At 40.9% G+C, this 15,489-nt stretch overlaps 1 protein-coding gene across 1 annotated transcript in view; it reads left to right on the top strand.

Annotated features, from left to right (window-relative positions):
- LOC139718657 (ubiquitin carboxyl-terminal hydrolase 19-like) overlaps positions 1-12,795 on the top strand; it is a 36,612-nt gene extending 23,817 nt beyond the window's left edge. The window contains exons 17-25 of the mRNA XM_071630114.1: positions 593-736; positions 3,202-3,623; positions 4,805-4,918; positions 6,129-6,229; positions 7,016-7,131; positions 8,237-8,389; positions 9,225-9,382; positions 10,753-10,942; positions 12,543-12,795. Of these exons, the coding sequence (XP_071486215.1) occupies positions 593-736; positions 3,202-3,623; positions 4,805-4,918; positions 6,129-6,229; positions 7,016-7,131; positions 8,237-8,389; positions 9,225-9,382; positions 10,753-10,942; positions 12,543-12,795 (1,651 nt within the window). The remainder of the gene's footprint in view (positions 1-592; positions 737-3,201; positions 3,624-4,804; positions 4,919-6,128; positions 6,230-7,015; positions 7,132-8,236; positions 8,390-9,224; positions 9,383-10,752; positions 10,943-12,542) is intronic.
- The last annotated feature ends 2,694 nt before the right edge of the window (positions 12,796-15,489 follow it).

The following is a 15,489-nucleotide window of genomic DNA, read 5'->3' as shown; positions in this document are numbered from 1 at the left end:
TAGTGATGATAATGATGATAATGAGGATGATTTTGATGATAATGTTGATGATGATGGTGATGATGACGGTGATGGTGACGATGATGATGACAGTGATGGTGATGATGATGATGACAGTAACAATGATTATGACTTTGATTATGGTCAAATGACTTGACGATAACAGTGAAGGTGGTTGTGATAGTAATGATGAGGATGATGATGACACTGATGATGACAGTGGTGATGATGATGAAGATAATGATGGTGATGATAGTGATAATGATGATAACAGTGATTATAATGACTGTGATTATTGCAGTAGTGACATGAGAATGATAATGATGATGATGATAGTGGTTTCATGAGGAGGATGGTAATGAAGAGAGATGAAGATGCTACTGCTTGTAATTGTCATAATGATGATAAGGTGATTTTGCATTCGAAGTGCCTTTTCAGGAAAAAAAGTAAGTCTATTGCCATGTGAATAAAGGCCATTGTACGTGAAGGATGATAATAAAATTCTGCAGAATGATTTAGGATGTTTTTTATCGATTGAGAGTGTGATACAAGTGATGTGACTCATATGCAACACTTGTTTTATCCTGCGCAGAGCTTGCCAGAAGAGCAACTGGAGTGATCACCGGGCAACTTGTCGTCGTGTGCCTGAGCCTGTGGGCTCCCCTTTCATGATCAGCCTGCCCCAGTCCCACGCGACGTATTCCAGACTCTGTCAGATCATGGAGAGCTACGCGAGGTGATTAATCTCTTTTCTCCTCACTGTGCTCTGTCTGCCGATTGGCGCAAATGCTGGAGTGTGGAATTTTCTTTATATTTTCTTTATATCTTTGTCCACTCATATGTCATAACCTTTAGTAGTCTCCTCATCCAGCGGTTCCAACACCAGAACTTTAAATATTCATTACTTTTGCATCGATTGTCCGATTTTCCTCAAACTTTCGCTGATGTGTTCTACTAATGTTGCTGCTTTCACTCAATCCACATTGATCTTTGGGTTTGGGTTCCCTTTAACCCTAACTAGGCCGGGCTATTTAGGTAGTTGATAGAGCCGGGGGGGTGGGGGGGGGGGGGGGGGGGTGGGGGCCTCCCAGGCCCCCCCTCCAGATCTCGGCCGTTGACTGCGCGATCACGGCGAAAATTGGCACACACATTGCCTATGATGTAATCTAAAATACCATGAAGTTTATTTTTCAAAAAAATCATCATTTATGCTAAATTATGCTAATTTATGCATGATGATGCATAAAATCAGACTATTTGGTATAAATCACAAAATAAAGCTCAAAACAGGCACATTTTTTGTGTAAATATTCTTTTTAGTGTCCTTAGCAAATGTAATGAAAAAAATTGTGATATCACAAAAAATTCTTAAGTATTTTATTGTTTTTGTGAATTTCTTATGTATTTCTTTGTTTTTTCAACTTTATGTTTTTCATTGTTTTTTCGATGAAATTTGTCCGTGACATCGCTCCGAACAAGAAAATATGTTATTCATTGATTTTAATCAATAAAACACCAAAATAATCATGCTTTTATGAAATTTGCCAGTAAGCACAGTTTGCATTGAAATTGTACACGAATTAACGTTTTTGAGCAATTTTTGGTCTGACATGCATGTACATATTTATGCGTAACTTTGGAACCGCGCGCCCAGGCGTCGCAAATTTGGTGTCAAAAGATGCGGGAGACTCGAAAGTTAGGCCTAGTTAGGGTTAACTTGTGGAGGACAAACTGATTTTGCTACAACTCGCATTTCCCATAGACACTTGCCCGAGTATACTCGGGACTCGTCCTCAATGGGCTAACCAATTGGCATGCATAGATGTGTGGAAACAAATTGTCGAAGAATAGAGATAACCTAATCCCCCAAATCTCTGTTGTATCACTATGACATTCCTGTATGTTGAGGCTGAGGCACATTGCTGCATACTGTGTACGCTGTTATTTTCGCATATATTTTCGCGAATAACGAGGTCATAGACATTTTCGCGCGATGTTGTTTTCGCGAATAGATGCCGGCGCTTACATTAATGCTCTATTAACACAGTGCATGGAGACATTTTTGCATGTTTCTATATTCGCGATCCAACTGTGATTCGCGAAATTCACGAAAATTAAACCCTCACGAAAATAACAGCTTATACAGTACATCTGAGTGGGCTTGTTAACTTTATAACTTAGATCAAGTTTGGATAGATCACTGAATACCAATGAAAAAGCTTGGCAAATTAAAGGGATCGTACAGTTTTGGTTGGGACCTAATTTTCTAACATTTTTTTGTGAAATAATGAGAAACCTCGTATGAAATAAGAACGAGCGTGTAATTCTATGAGGAATTCAACGTTTATTTGATGAAAATTGGGTTTGAAATGGCAGAGATATCCCAAAAAGAGCGATTCTAATAAAGTGAGGGACCCACACTTTTGTACGATCGCTTTGATTTACTTTGTTTTTGGATGTTTCAGTCATTCCAAACCCGATTTTCATCAAATAAACTTTGAATTCCTCTTAAAATGGCATGCTCTGTACTACATCATAAGTGTTTTCTTGGTATCTCGCAAAAATTTAAAAGGCCAATTCTCATCTCCACCAATACTGTACCATCCCTTTAAGCTACAAATCGTTTGTGCCTGAGCACCCAGAGGGTTGAATAAAGGCAGGGTGACACAAACTGACCACTATGTTTCACAAAGGTCAGTGGAGTGGACTGACCGGACTTGCATTATTTCACCTGCTGAGCCGTTGTGACTAGTTGTGAAAGTAAAGTGTTGGATAAAAAGGATACGTTTGTGTGATTGTGTGTGTTTTTGTCTGTGTTTCTGTATCTGTAAAGAAGAAGTTTTACCTTGCGTACATGTTTTTTGTGTTGTCAGTTATTCTCATATATGCAGTTGGTAGAATGACCACAGTGCTGAGTGACAATTCTTCTTTTCCCTCGATTATTTGTGGTTTTGCTTCACCTGGCTAGCAGGGAGGAGGGGGGTGGGGGCTCTAATTCAAGTCAAATAATTAATATCTCAGTTTTACAGAAAGCTTCTTGCCCTCCCTTGCTTTTTAGAAACTCAAAACAGTTCTATTGGGACTTTCAGTCACTAAAAAGGAAATATATGGTATTGGTATTTTTTTCTCTTTCTTCCATGTTTTTGTTTTGTCATGATGACTGCATTAATTGCTATTCTCTCCTCTGATGTTATTCTTCAGATATTCTGCCAACATCTTCATGCCTCCTCTGAAGTCACCCACATCACCCACCAGCCCTACCCATTCCACCGGTGGTGACAACATGTCCAGCAGCATCTCCAGCCCAGCCACGCCCCTGGCTGGGTCTCCGCCCGGCAACCCTCCCCACCACAGACTGTCCTCCGGCGAGTCATCCCCAGCAACCCCAGATGGGGAGGTACCTCATAAAAGGGATCAGGACACGTCACAGGAACTGCTTGGGGAGAATGCTCCTACCAGTGCAATAGAAGGAGGGGAGGGTACGGACTCCAAATGTGATAAAGTCAATAATAGGACTGATGACGATGCGTGCATCAATGCTGGGGTTGATGTGGTTACCATGGAGAACTCCAAGAACTCTGAAATGGAAGAGAAGCAAGGGACAGGAGACGGGCAGCATGCAGGTAGGGAGGGAGAAGAAGAAGTGGGAAGCCCTCTGACAGAACCATCAGCAGAGGGCGCTAACACAGGTACTGCAGTGATGTTATGGCAGCATCAGAGGAAAATCATGATGTCATAATCACCACTGACTTTAGTTACAAGGCGAATTCAATTCACTGATCTAATGAAGACTGCGCTTTGTCTTAGGCACATCTGATGTCAGGTTTGCCATATTTCAGATGTGAAACAAACCATTTCAATCAAACAAGAGAAAGAAATGCAGTTACAAGTGTGTTTGATTTTTTTCAAAAGGTTAAAAGAAACCCTTAGAGAATACTCTTTTTTCAAAAGGTTAAAAGAAACCCTTAGAGAATACTCTCATTTCAAGATTATCTGTGATATCTTCAGCATGCCATCACCAAAAATGATTTTGTGTGGTGGAATATAACATTTCTTCTCAGCACACTTTTGAATGTATATAGAGTGCCACGAAGGGGATGTAAAACCCAATGGTTACCTGCTAACAAGCACTTTTTGATGCCTCAATGGTCACATTAACTCTTAATGTGCCATGGGGTAAACCCCCTGTGTGCCACATTATTCTGAGACCGCAACATAGGCATGCCTGGAAAAACATTCTGTTTCTCAAATCCATGCAACATTTATGAATTTTGGTCATGCTGGACATGTAAAGAGCAAAGTTATAGAGAAAATGCCTAGCTTTGTTTGGTGTAAATTTCATGACAAATCTATGATTATTTTTCTTCCAAATGACCAGTAGCTACATCATTGTCCAAGCATGACTTTTGCACACAACATAGTGACAGAAACTCCATAATTCCTCACAAATCCAATATGTAACACCATTTGATATTCCATCACAACGTAATGCAAGCTATGCATGTGACAGAAATGTACATGTAATTGCGAGTGACACTTTCATTGCACTGTGACATTCGGCGATTTATCAATCAGTGTGGGTGTTTTTGTGCGTCTGAGCAAAATATGCAAACTTGGCATGCCATTGACTGAGTCGGGCCTGCGAACGTGGCACTAAAAGCGTTAAATCAATTCCATTCAATTCAATTAATAATGAAAAGTGATCATAGGTTAAGATGTGGATAGTTTTGTACCAAATATGTATGTTTGGTTTTTTTTTTCCGTTTGTGAGAGTTATATTTCTCCTTTTTATTTTGTTTTCCAGCCACTGTGGTAGGTCAGCCGCAGGTACAGGAGAGGAAGATGCCCAAGTTTTTCATCAAACCTGTCAACAACATCGGCAACAATCTCCAGAATAGGGATTGCCTCAAAGATGAGGGTAGGCTCCAATGTCCCTCTTGCCCTCTTGGGGCTCTCTGTATGTTTCGTTCTATAAGTTCCTTCATTTCTTCCATCGTGATGTCCAGTTATGTCCTCTGCTTGTCATATATGGCTCTGGATGCGAAGCAACTTTCATCTTTATGGCACAGATATGATGCGTACGGTGTGTAAAAGGCGCCATCTAGTTGGTGGCATGCGCACGTTCACACAAGCTTTCAAAGCAAATTTCACAAAAAAAGAATGTAGATAGATTTGTTTTTTTCTGGTTTGTTGATAAAAGAAATTATGTATGTATCTTGTGTATTAATGATGAGCCAACCGTTTCTGATTGCCATTTTAAAGGGGCATAGTCCCGGTAGTGTAGATGGCGCTGTTGATGATACTGCCGATCACCGTTAGCATTGATACGAAGATTACCGAAGTAGAGCTGTCATCAAGAGTAAAGAGCGTAGGTGTTGCTAAGTAACGTTGCCTTTGCTGTCTTCTCTGCGCATCGCGCAGTCTGTAGTAATGCAAGGGTGCGTGCATATGTGCTTGTTATTATGACATCACAAAAGAAGTTTGCTAAAGCTGTTATCCCCCTCAGCCGAATCATGAGCCGAACTGTGATCGGACCACTGACTACAGTGAATCGGACTTCTTCGGACTCGGGAAAGTGGGCCAAAGCGTAAGCGCCAAAGAGAAGTCGATAGCGTAGGTCTCTATAGGAAACTTGCGCCGTGCGCCCGCGTACGCATTTGACTAAAACACGGGGACCATGCACCTTTAATCTCTGACAGAACATGAATAATTTGTGTAAAATATCATTAGTGCTAGCTGATATGAAGACCTTGTCTTTGCCGTATTGTTGTCTTTTAAGGCATAATAAGTCTCCATGATGATGGAAGAGATTACTGTCTGAAAGTTCACAGCAATTCTACAGTGCACTTGAAACTTGTAATTTGCAGTTAAATGACAAGTTATAAGCATTCAACTCTCAGCACAGTGAAGGGGGGGGGGGAGGGGAGGGGGAATGGGGCTCCCACAATGTCTGCAAGTGATCAATTCCACCTGTAAAGAGATACAAGACACATGAAGAGAACTTGGTTCTTAGATCTCTAGGTGAGGCATGCACTCTATGCGTTGATTGGGATGTGGCACACTGCCTGGCGGGAAACTGTCAGCCGGCGCATCTAGTGACCCCTTGGCTGCTTGTTTTATCGTTGCAGGTGACCAACCGCTGGACCTGCAGGGTCTGACCTGCTTGGCCATGGACTGGAGGAATGACCCAAAGCAAGAAAACCATGTTCTTCTAGAGTCCAAGCATCTGGTCAGTAGATCAATACATGGTTCAGACCCAATTTGCATCTTGCTTTCCTCCCTGGCCATTTGCAAAATGACTATTAATGAATGATTTAAAAGCGGGATTATATGATACAGAAAATGAAAACTGGATTTGAGTCTTGGCATACCTTGAGGTGTGACCTGTCCAACAACAAAAGTTTTGACAATGATAATTATAATAGTAATAATAATGGTAATAGTCGCAACTTATTTCCCGCTGGACAATTACAAGCACTAAATCTGCATAGGCTGAAAATATGAGGCAAAATGGGCGTTGGCACTTTGTCAGATATAGTACCGTATACGGCATATATTTCGTGAGTCTAAATTTTTCGCGAATCCGGAATCCCCGATGATTTCGCGAGTGGTTAAATTCGCAATTGTGGAGTCCTGCACTGAATGGAGAAGTGTACATACATACGTAATATTCAAATCGGGATCAGAGTCAATAATTATTTATTGTCGCAAAATTAAAAAAATAAAAACCTCGCGAAATATTTGGCGCATACAGTATGTCTGGATTGGCTGTAGCATTTTTTCACTATATGTAAGCGATTCTAAAACTGCAATATGAACAAGTAACAGTGAGGGGTGGGGTATCTCCGATATTACGTGACACAATATCTGGTACTGGACAGTCACTTTCCTCATACCTTTTTTTTTTTTACGCAATGATGATATTAAGAGTTTGGGAAGATAAAGAGGGACATGTTTTACTTTGGAAAGAAGAGTAACAGGGATTATAATTTCTATTTTTTTTTTTTCTCGTCAGGACTACGTGGAAGACGAGTCTGTCGCAGAAGGTGTGTGCGATGACTTGGAGATAACTCTGGACCAGTGTCTACGGCTTTTCACGGAGCCTGAGAAGTTGTCACCAGAGGAAGCATGGTATATTATCTCATAATTTAACCGCATTGTCGTCGCTCCATTCTTACGCTATTTTCATACCCTGTACGGTGCTGTGCTGCGGACTGTTATTTTTCATGATAGTGATAGTCTTTTACTTTATCAAAAGTAAGGAACTATATATTTTTGAGATGGGAATTTGTCTAAATTTGATTTTATGTGCTTAGTCTAGTGATTTCCTCCAAACCCTTGAACCAAAATATGATTTTTGCATGAAACAATGCTTTTCTTAAAAAGAATGTTTTTGAGTGTTTTTCAGCTGCAGTGATTTACAGCCCAGCCATTTCCATTACTACATTGTCTTGCCATTGTTACTATTTCAGTGACACTCTTGTGTTTTTCCTCTTTCATTTTTACTCTTGAGTTTCAGCCAGTGGCATGTCAGAATGGTGATATTTGAGCTCTGTTTGTTTGGCTACCTGTGTGTTATTACACAGGGGAGGTTCCAACAATATACAAATTTTGCTGTACTGTTCATCAAATCACTGCACATTATACAAAAAAGGAGTGTGATTAAGTATTTGAAGATTGTTCGAAATCTGAGAATGACACACATTTGTGGAGGAGATAGACATGCAATCACACCTAATGCTGAAACTCAATCTTGTCTAATACAATCCATTTTGATTATCATTTTTCTGTTTGAAGACTGAAATATTTTCATTTACTCTGAAAACACTCTTTCACATTTCAAAGAACCACTCACAAACTCTTACATAATATACCAAGTGTAGCAACAACAAAAAAAGGCTGCCGAAAACTGTTTATCCAATAGTGGCAAGCTAATGTAGTAAAATGGAGTCAAAAGGGGCCTGATCTTTTGATTCTAGCAGAATCTTTGTCTGCGTCCTAGGGCTGTATCCCTAGCCCTCCCCTGACTGTTCCTGTTGTGTGTAGTCCTTATATGTGATTGCTTTCCCTGCCTGTTTGTCATTTTTCCTCTGATGAAGATTCTGCTAAGATTGAAACTTCAGGCCCCTTTTGACTCCATAATATCATACCAGTAACAATTCTTACAAATTTTTGTCTGAGCTGGTGTCTGTAGCATACTAATTCATTGATGTGCTCTATGTGGATGTGTGTGCAGGTACTGTCCACGATGCAAGCACCACAGAGAGGCCACCAAACAGCTGATGCTATGGAAGTTGCCGTCCACCCTCATCATCCAGCTCAAGCGCTTCTCCTTCGGCAACTCGCTGTGGAGGGATAAGATCAACCGGATGGTGGACTACCCTGTCCAGTACGTACTATGGCCCAAGGGGTCTCAAGGGGTCAAGGGTTAGAGTCGTTGGAAGGGGGGTAGTCTTTCAGTCATAATGTTCTTTCTCTGTATTGTCATTTTAGCTTCTCAGAAATGTGTCCAAGCCACTCTTCTGATTCGTTATCGTGAAAACAAATGTAAAAACAAACAAACAAACAAAGTGGAATCTGTGTGCCAGTGTGTCAAGCGAGGGAGACAGACATAACTGGTTGCTGTTCCTTGTACTCGGGGCTGTACAAGTGTTCATTCAATACGAGGAGGCCTGCAGCCTTCCACTGCTGGTATGAGTATGTGAAGATCTGCCACTCACCAGATGTCTGTAAACTGTTTAATAGCTCGACTCATGGTCACTACATTGTTACCAAAGTCACATGTGTCTGCCCATTTTTGGCATCCCTTCGGTGTCATTTTCAATCTTCAGTCAACTCCCAAGGGGTGATGTAAATTGTTGATTTATTTCAATCACCTTTTGAATTGGTTACAGTGGTCCAGTTTTAACAAAGTAATATACCTTTTTTAAAGCTTAGAGCCTATTCTTTTGAACAGTGTAAATTGGTTACAGTAGTTCAGTTTTAACAAAGTAATATACCTTTTTTAAAGCTTAGAGCTTATTCTATTGAACAGTGTAAATTGGTTACAGTGGTCCAGTTTTAACAAAGTAACATACTTTTTTTAAAGCGTAGAGCTTATTCTATTGAACAGTGTAAAAAAGTTCAAGTTCATTTTTGCCCACTTTTTTTGGTTTTCGAGCTGAGCAGTCTCACATGGCAACTCAAACCCTTTAGCATCTCCCCCCTCCCCCCACCCCCTGCAGTGGGCTAGACCTGTCCCCGTTCTGCCACGGCAACCAGGGTTCCCCTCAGGTCTACGACCTCTACGGCGTCATCAACCACCATGGCGGGATCCTTGGCGGTCACTACACCTCTTACTGCCGGCTGGCCAGCCAGGGAGACTGGAGCAAGAACGAACACGGTGAGCAGATGACCGTTGCGACCTGCATGGGTTCTACTATCGATCATCTCCTACTACTTCTATTATTATTATTATTATTATTATTATCACTACTACTACTACTACTACTACTACTACTACTACTACTACTACTACTACTACTACTACTACTACTACCACTTTTACTACTAATAGTGCTACAACTGCTACTACTACTACAGTACTCTCCGCAAAATTGGGTAGGCTCGGGCAGAGCGTTTCTTACCCGATTTAAAGCGGAGTACCCGATTAACAGAAGAACCCAGCTCATTCACAATGGACACACGCAATGTGTATGTACATGACTGTACATGCAATGATGTACACTGCACTAAACACCCGTCTGTCTATGCTATGCAATTGTAAGTGCCAGCTACATGTGTAATGTTCGTTTACGTGTGACAAGTCGGTACGTGTACCTGTGCTTTCATGTTTACTCCCCAAATGATCGGTCTGCTTTGCAAAATTAAGCAGAGAATGCGATTAGCCGTGGAAAATTTGACATTTGTGATTTCTTTAAGTGTTATATATGCGATGAAATGAGGGTAGAAATGAGATAAGAATAAAATTATTTACCCATTTATGCGGAGAGGCAACCCGATTATCAGGTAATTTTAATGTGCATTGGAACTGATTCTGACATTACTACCCAATTAAACGGAGTACCCGTTTAAGCGTTACCCGATTACGCGGAGAGTACTGTACTACTATTACTACTACTACTATTACTACTACTACTACTACTACTACTACTACTACTACTACTACTACTACTATTACTACTAACTGCTCCTATTACTACTGCTTCTGCTACTACAAGTTCTGCTACTGCTACTACTACTACTACTGCTGCTACTATTACTACTGCTACTACTTCTACAAGTTCTGCTAATGCTTCTACTACTTCTACTGCTACAATTAATACTGATGATATGATAATTGTAGTGATGGTAATTTGATCCCATCAAAGAATAACACATTTTCAATCATCCACACTCAACTCACGCTTGCATGCATGCACGCCACACACACACACCCCCACATATATTTGTATGTGAGGCTGGGTGATTCAGATCTCAAAGGGTTAAATTGATTCCAACTTGATTGCATTCATCTGGAGCCATTATCGCTTCCTTCAGGAAAAATGGTCGCATGAACCTGTTGTGTTTTGAGCCCCTCAATGATCAGACGCAAATGAGGTCTAATAACAATGATGGCAAGCCCAGAAATAAAAGGGTAAACAAAATATCCTGTCAGATATTGAAATCTATCCTAATCAACTTTTGTCCCATATTTCCCAATGCTGCGGAGTGACCCATTACAGCATTATCTGATGATCCCCTCCCTTTCAGAATGGAGACTCTTTGACGACAGCCACGTCACCCCCACGTCGGAGAAGAACGTGGTGACGCGATCGGCGTACCTCCTCTTCTATCGCCGCCGCCAGGCGTACAGTCCCTACATCCCACCGGTCCCAAGGGAACCAGAGCCAGAGGCGGAGGATGGGGAGGACAACGAGGAGGAGGAGGCCATGGATGAAAAGTGAGCATGACTAAAAAACAAAGCAAAAAAACTTCTGTTTCTTACCTCGTTACGTCATTCCCTTCCCATACTCCGGCAGAGATGTTGCCATTACTTACAGTGCTCTTGCGCAAGAATTTGTCCATTTTTTTCTGTGTAAAATATTCATCTTTACCACTTTCAGATAGCAGGGGGATTAATAATACTCATAAAATATGTGAGTAACAAGTAGAGTAACAAGTAAAGGAAATTTGTACTTTCATGAAAAATTAAATTTGGTAGAATTCTCTATATATATGAAGAGTTTGTTCGCAAAAACCGGTAAGTCCATTTTTGAAGATTTTGAAGTACGGTCTCTGTCATAAAGTACAAAATAACACCTTTTGAATGATATGTTGGTCACTACTTTAAAGGTTCATTTTTGCAGTTATGGTCAAAAGAAACAAAAATTTTCTTATTATTCTCTTTATTTTCTTGACCTTTAATCACAAATATCTCCATTTGGCAAATATGGACTTACCGGTTTTTGCGAACAAACTCTTCATATTCTTTATATCTTTTTCAATATATGACATCACAAAACGAGTAGTCTTCTCGTCCAGCGAAAGCCACTGAAAATTGAAATACTCATAACTTTTCAATAAATTGTCCAGTTTTCATAAAACTAGTCAATGTACCCGTGGAGTGCTGAATCAGCCGAAGTGGGGCATGGGGGGGGGGGGGGGGGGGGGGGGGGGGCTATGATTAAGTTATCGCAGTAGTTTGGTATGTACTGAGAACTTCTCTGTATACAACATTGTCTACTCTCAGAGAGTACATGTATCATGCTTGTTTGGCTTCAGCCAGTGCCCAGAAATCCTCTATGGGGATTCCCCCAGAAATGGTCAAGGTCACTGGGTCAACTGAGGTCAAATAACTGGTTTGCGCTACTCCTTGGTCCGATCTTGGCCAAACTTGCTGGAAGCATAAGTAAGCCTACACCTGGGAAATCCCCATTCAGGATATTTCTGGGGGAATCCCCATATTAGTGGGCCTACACCTGGGAAATCCCCATTGAAGGAGTAGCGAAAAACAGTTATTTGACCTGTGACCCCAGTGACCTTGACCTTTCCAAAACTGAATTTCGCGTGCAATTTCGTGGTCAACCTGCATCCACCCACTAAGTTTGATGGAGATCGGACCAAGGACCTGGGAGGAGTAGAGGAACAAACAGACAGACAAACGTTGCTCGAATTATAGTATGATTTCCACCGATTTGTTCTCCTAATATTGCTGTATTCACTCAATCTACTCACATATTTGGTGGGTTTCATTCCCTTGTAATTACAATTTATTTCAAGTAAATAGTTCTGAAAGCATGATTCTTTTGTACTACTTCAAATCAGTTTGTAATTGTGATGCATTTTTGTACAATATGTACATTTGTGTACATCACTCCATTTTATTTTGTGCATTCTGTTCTTGGCATATTATATGAACAAAACAGTTCTTATTCGTAGTTGTGGACAAAATAGATGGAATGAATAAAAATGTCATGAAGTATGACGGAAAATAGGATCCGATTTTTAGGACATTGTTGTCAAATTAAGTTTTATTGATCTGAGCCTTACTTTCTTTCCAGAGCCTCAAGCAGTGGTAGTGAGATGGAGGTGGTAGAAGGTGATACTAATACCGACCACACCCAGCCCCCCTCCAGCCCTTTCAATGATGCCCAGGCCATGCCAGCCACCGCCCCGCCCGGCGACGTCCAGTTCCTCGACAACCGCTTTGCCTCATCCCAGGGCGCCTTCCCTCAGCCGGACCACACGAGGGCACCCTGTGAGGCTGACGAAAGAGGCGACATCGGCTACACAGACATGGAAGATATAGACTGATGAAGCAGAGTAGAAATCAACTCTCACCTTAAGGCACGGTGTGTGATAGACAAACTGATGTCATGCGAGCATGTTAGATTTGGCTACATTTTGCAGAAAAATTTGCTCCTAAGCATTTTTTTTCCCTTTGAGCTACAAATCCGACCCAAATCAGGCAAGCACTTACGAAGTTATGACCATTTCAATGCAAGTTAGTTTAAAAGTTTTAAGATTTTATTTTAAATATCCAGCTCATTCAAGAGTTTATTCCCTAGCCCATCTATTTTGAGTCATTGCAAATAATCTTTTGGGGGGCAATTTATGGTAAAACATATTTTTCCCAGAACTCGTTTGGACAATTTCTCACTGAAGATGGTCCTGAGTGCTTGAGAGAAGTCAGGCATTTCTTATGTGCATGTAGAGTGGGAACCAGATTTTGCTAATGGCCTTCCAAACCTATCATTGGTAATGAAAGTTCTAACAAAGACCTCAGAAATTTGACCAGGCACAGGAGACACTACAAGCTGCCCCCGCTGACCTGCTGTTAAGACCTTCTCGCTTCATAGAAAATCTCTAAGAACTATGTCATAGATCCTTCAATGCAGTTGACTGCTGTGTGAAAGTGTGTGATTGCAGTGAGCTAGCTACCTAGTATGAAAGAGGTCTTTTAGATATTCAGGAGACACTAACAGTGGCCCAGTGGCCCGGGGCCACCAAAAAAGAAAGTCGGGCCACCAAATTTGAAAAAAGGGCAAATTTGGTGGCCCGCCTCGGGCCACCAAAATTTTTTGAAAAGTATGTCAATAAATTCGTAACTTTTTGCGCAGTTAAATTTGTTCAAAGGATGGATGAAAAGGACTGAATGAATGCCTGAGAGTGAGTGTTGAAAGTTTGTTGAAGTTTATTTATGAGTAGATATGTCCAACTTCTAATTCTTACTATCATAAATCTTAAATATTTGACTCATTTAAAAAAAAGGACTTTTAATGTTTTTTATTGTTTTTTTTCGGGACACCAAATTTTTCTCTCGGGCCACCAAAAATTTGAAATTTAGGATTTTGGTGGACCCATCGGGCCACCAAACAAAAAAGTTAGTGTCGAGCCATGAGATATTACATGTGAAAAAGTCTCTGCCATCTGCACGGATTATGGGGTGAGGTGAATTTTGAATTGTCTAGTGTGAAAGAGGTCTTTTTTCTGGCACTGGATCTTGATGAAGAGTTGACTAATGTGAACAAGATCTTTACTGTTAACATTGGATTACGCAGGTGAATATGGATGTGACCGTTTGTGCTCAGCATTGATCATCACAAGTCAACAGTTGATGTGTGTGAACGACATGTTTGTTATTGGTGTTGTGTAGTACAGGTAGTGAAATGGCTAGTGTGAACAGGATTTTCATTTGTGTAGCTCCAAACATTACAGCTACCGAGGAAGTGAAATTTTAATTGTCTGTAATTGGAGAATACCACTCTTTGGTAGGACATCCTGTATTGTGAGGTAACATAAGGAGTAAAGGGATGTTAGTTGGCATAAAAAGTAGTCAACATGTCCAGTCGTTGAAGATAAGCTGCATAATTGTAAACTGTGTACAAATGAAATGCCTTTCCCTTTTGCTAGTTGATATAGCAAATGTGTCTCGACGTAAACACATTTTATTCATTAAACTCCAGTATGCTTACGCTTGAGTTTTGAAACTGAGCAGGTATTAATTTTTGTGTGCAAAATGCCTTTTATTTTACACTGCCATTACCAATGTTGGTGTAATAAACACACTATTCATCTTGATGTAGATGTCAGGTTTAAAATGGATTTTAGTGGATGACACTCCACCTTGGCCCAGAGTTTTTTAGTGTGATGTTATTTTTACTTCATAGAGAGATGTAATGATGTTGCAATCCACGTTGCATTTCTCAGCTGATCAGGGCCCTGTTTTATGAAGAGTTATAATTGATTATATAGTTGATTTCAATCGTAAGTCTACGGCAGCTTGTGTGTAAAGGAAATTTAAAATCGATTTTGTCCTTTGATAAAGGGAGACCCTGAATGCACAAAGTTAGAATCTTTTAAGAGAAGACCACAGAAGTTGCCTATACCTAGAGATGTGGGTAACTAGCAATCGTGTTTACTGTGCGGTAGATGGTAAGGATGGAAGCGCAACCCGCTTTGATGTGTTATAGGGGTCGAGTGAACAATATGCGAGACAGTTTGAAGACTCTTAGCAGTGAATGTAATACCATACCGACTGACCATCTGTATGACATTACAGGGCTGCGTGATAGGGTCAAAAGTACACAGCAATTCTTGGCATTGCTGTGGATCCGCATATTATTTCAGAGCCGCAAAGCATGTTTATCCGGGGAAGAAGGGAGGGAAAAATCTTTTGGCACAAGACATGGAATCTCGCCAGACTTCCTGGTCGCATTTCATGGCGCTCTTAAGCCACGTGTACAGCCTCTGTGTAATCTGTACAGGTCCTATTAAAGCACCTGATTTTGGATGTCGGCCATGATGCTTCCTTCCTGCCATGCACTGAAAAACAAGCTCAAGCTTCCACAGGGAAGTTGGTGTGAAATGGCATACGTGGTATCTCGCACACAGTTGTCGGCGCTTGCAACACAAAACAACTTGTGTGAAGTGAGACTTGCCACTGGCTACCTTTTGTAAAGAGTAGTGGGGGAGGATGAGAAACCTGCAGACATAACACATTGGAAA

Source organism: Diadema antillarum, unplaced genomic scaffold (assembly GCF_040938485.1).
Source record: "Diadema antillarum isolate AM-2024a unplaced genomic scaffold, OU_Dant_1.0 scf00000098, whole genome shotgun sequence".
Classification (NCBI taxonomy): domain Eukaryota; kingdom Metazoa; phylum Echinodermata; class Echinoidea; order Diadematoida; family Diadematidae; genus Diadema; species Diadema antillarum.
Note: the sequence above shows the minus strand (reverse complement) of the source record. Positions and strands in the feature narration are given on the sequence as shown.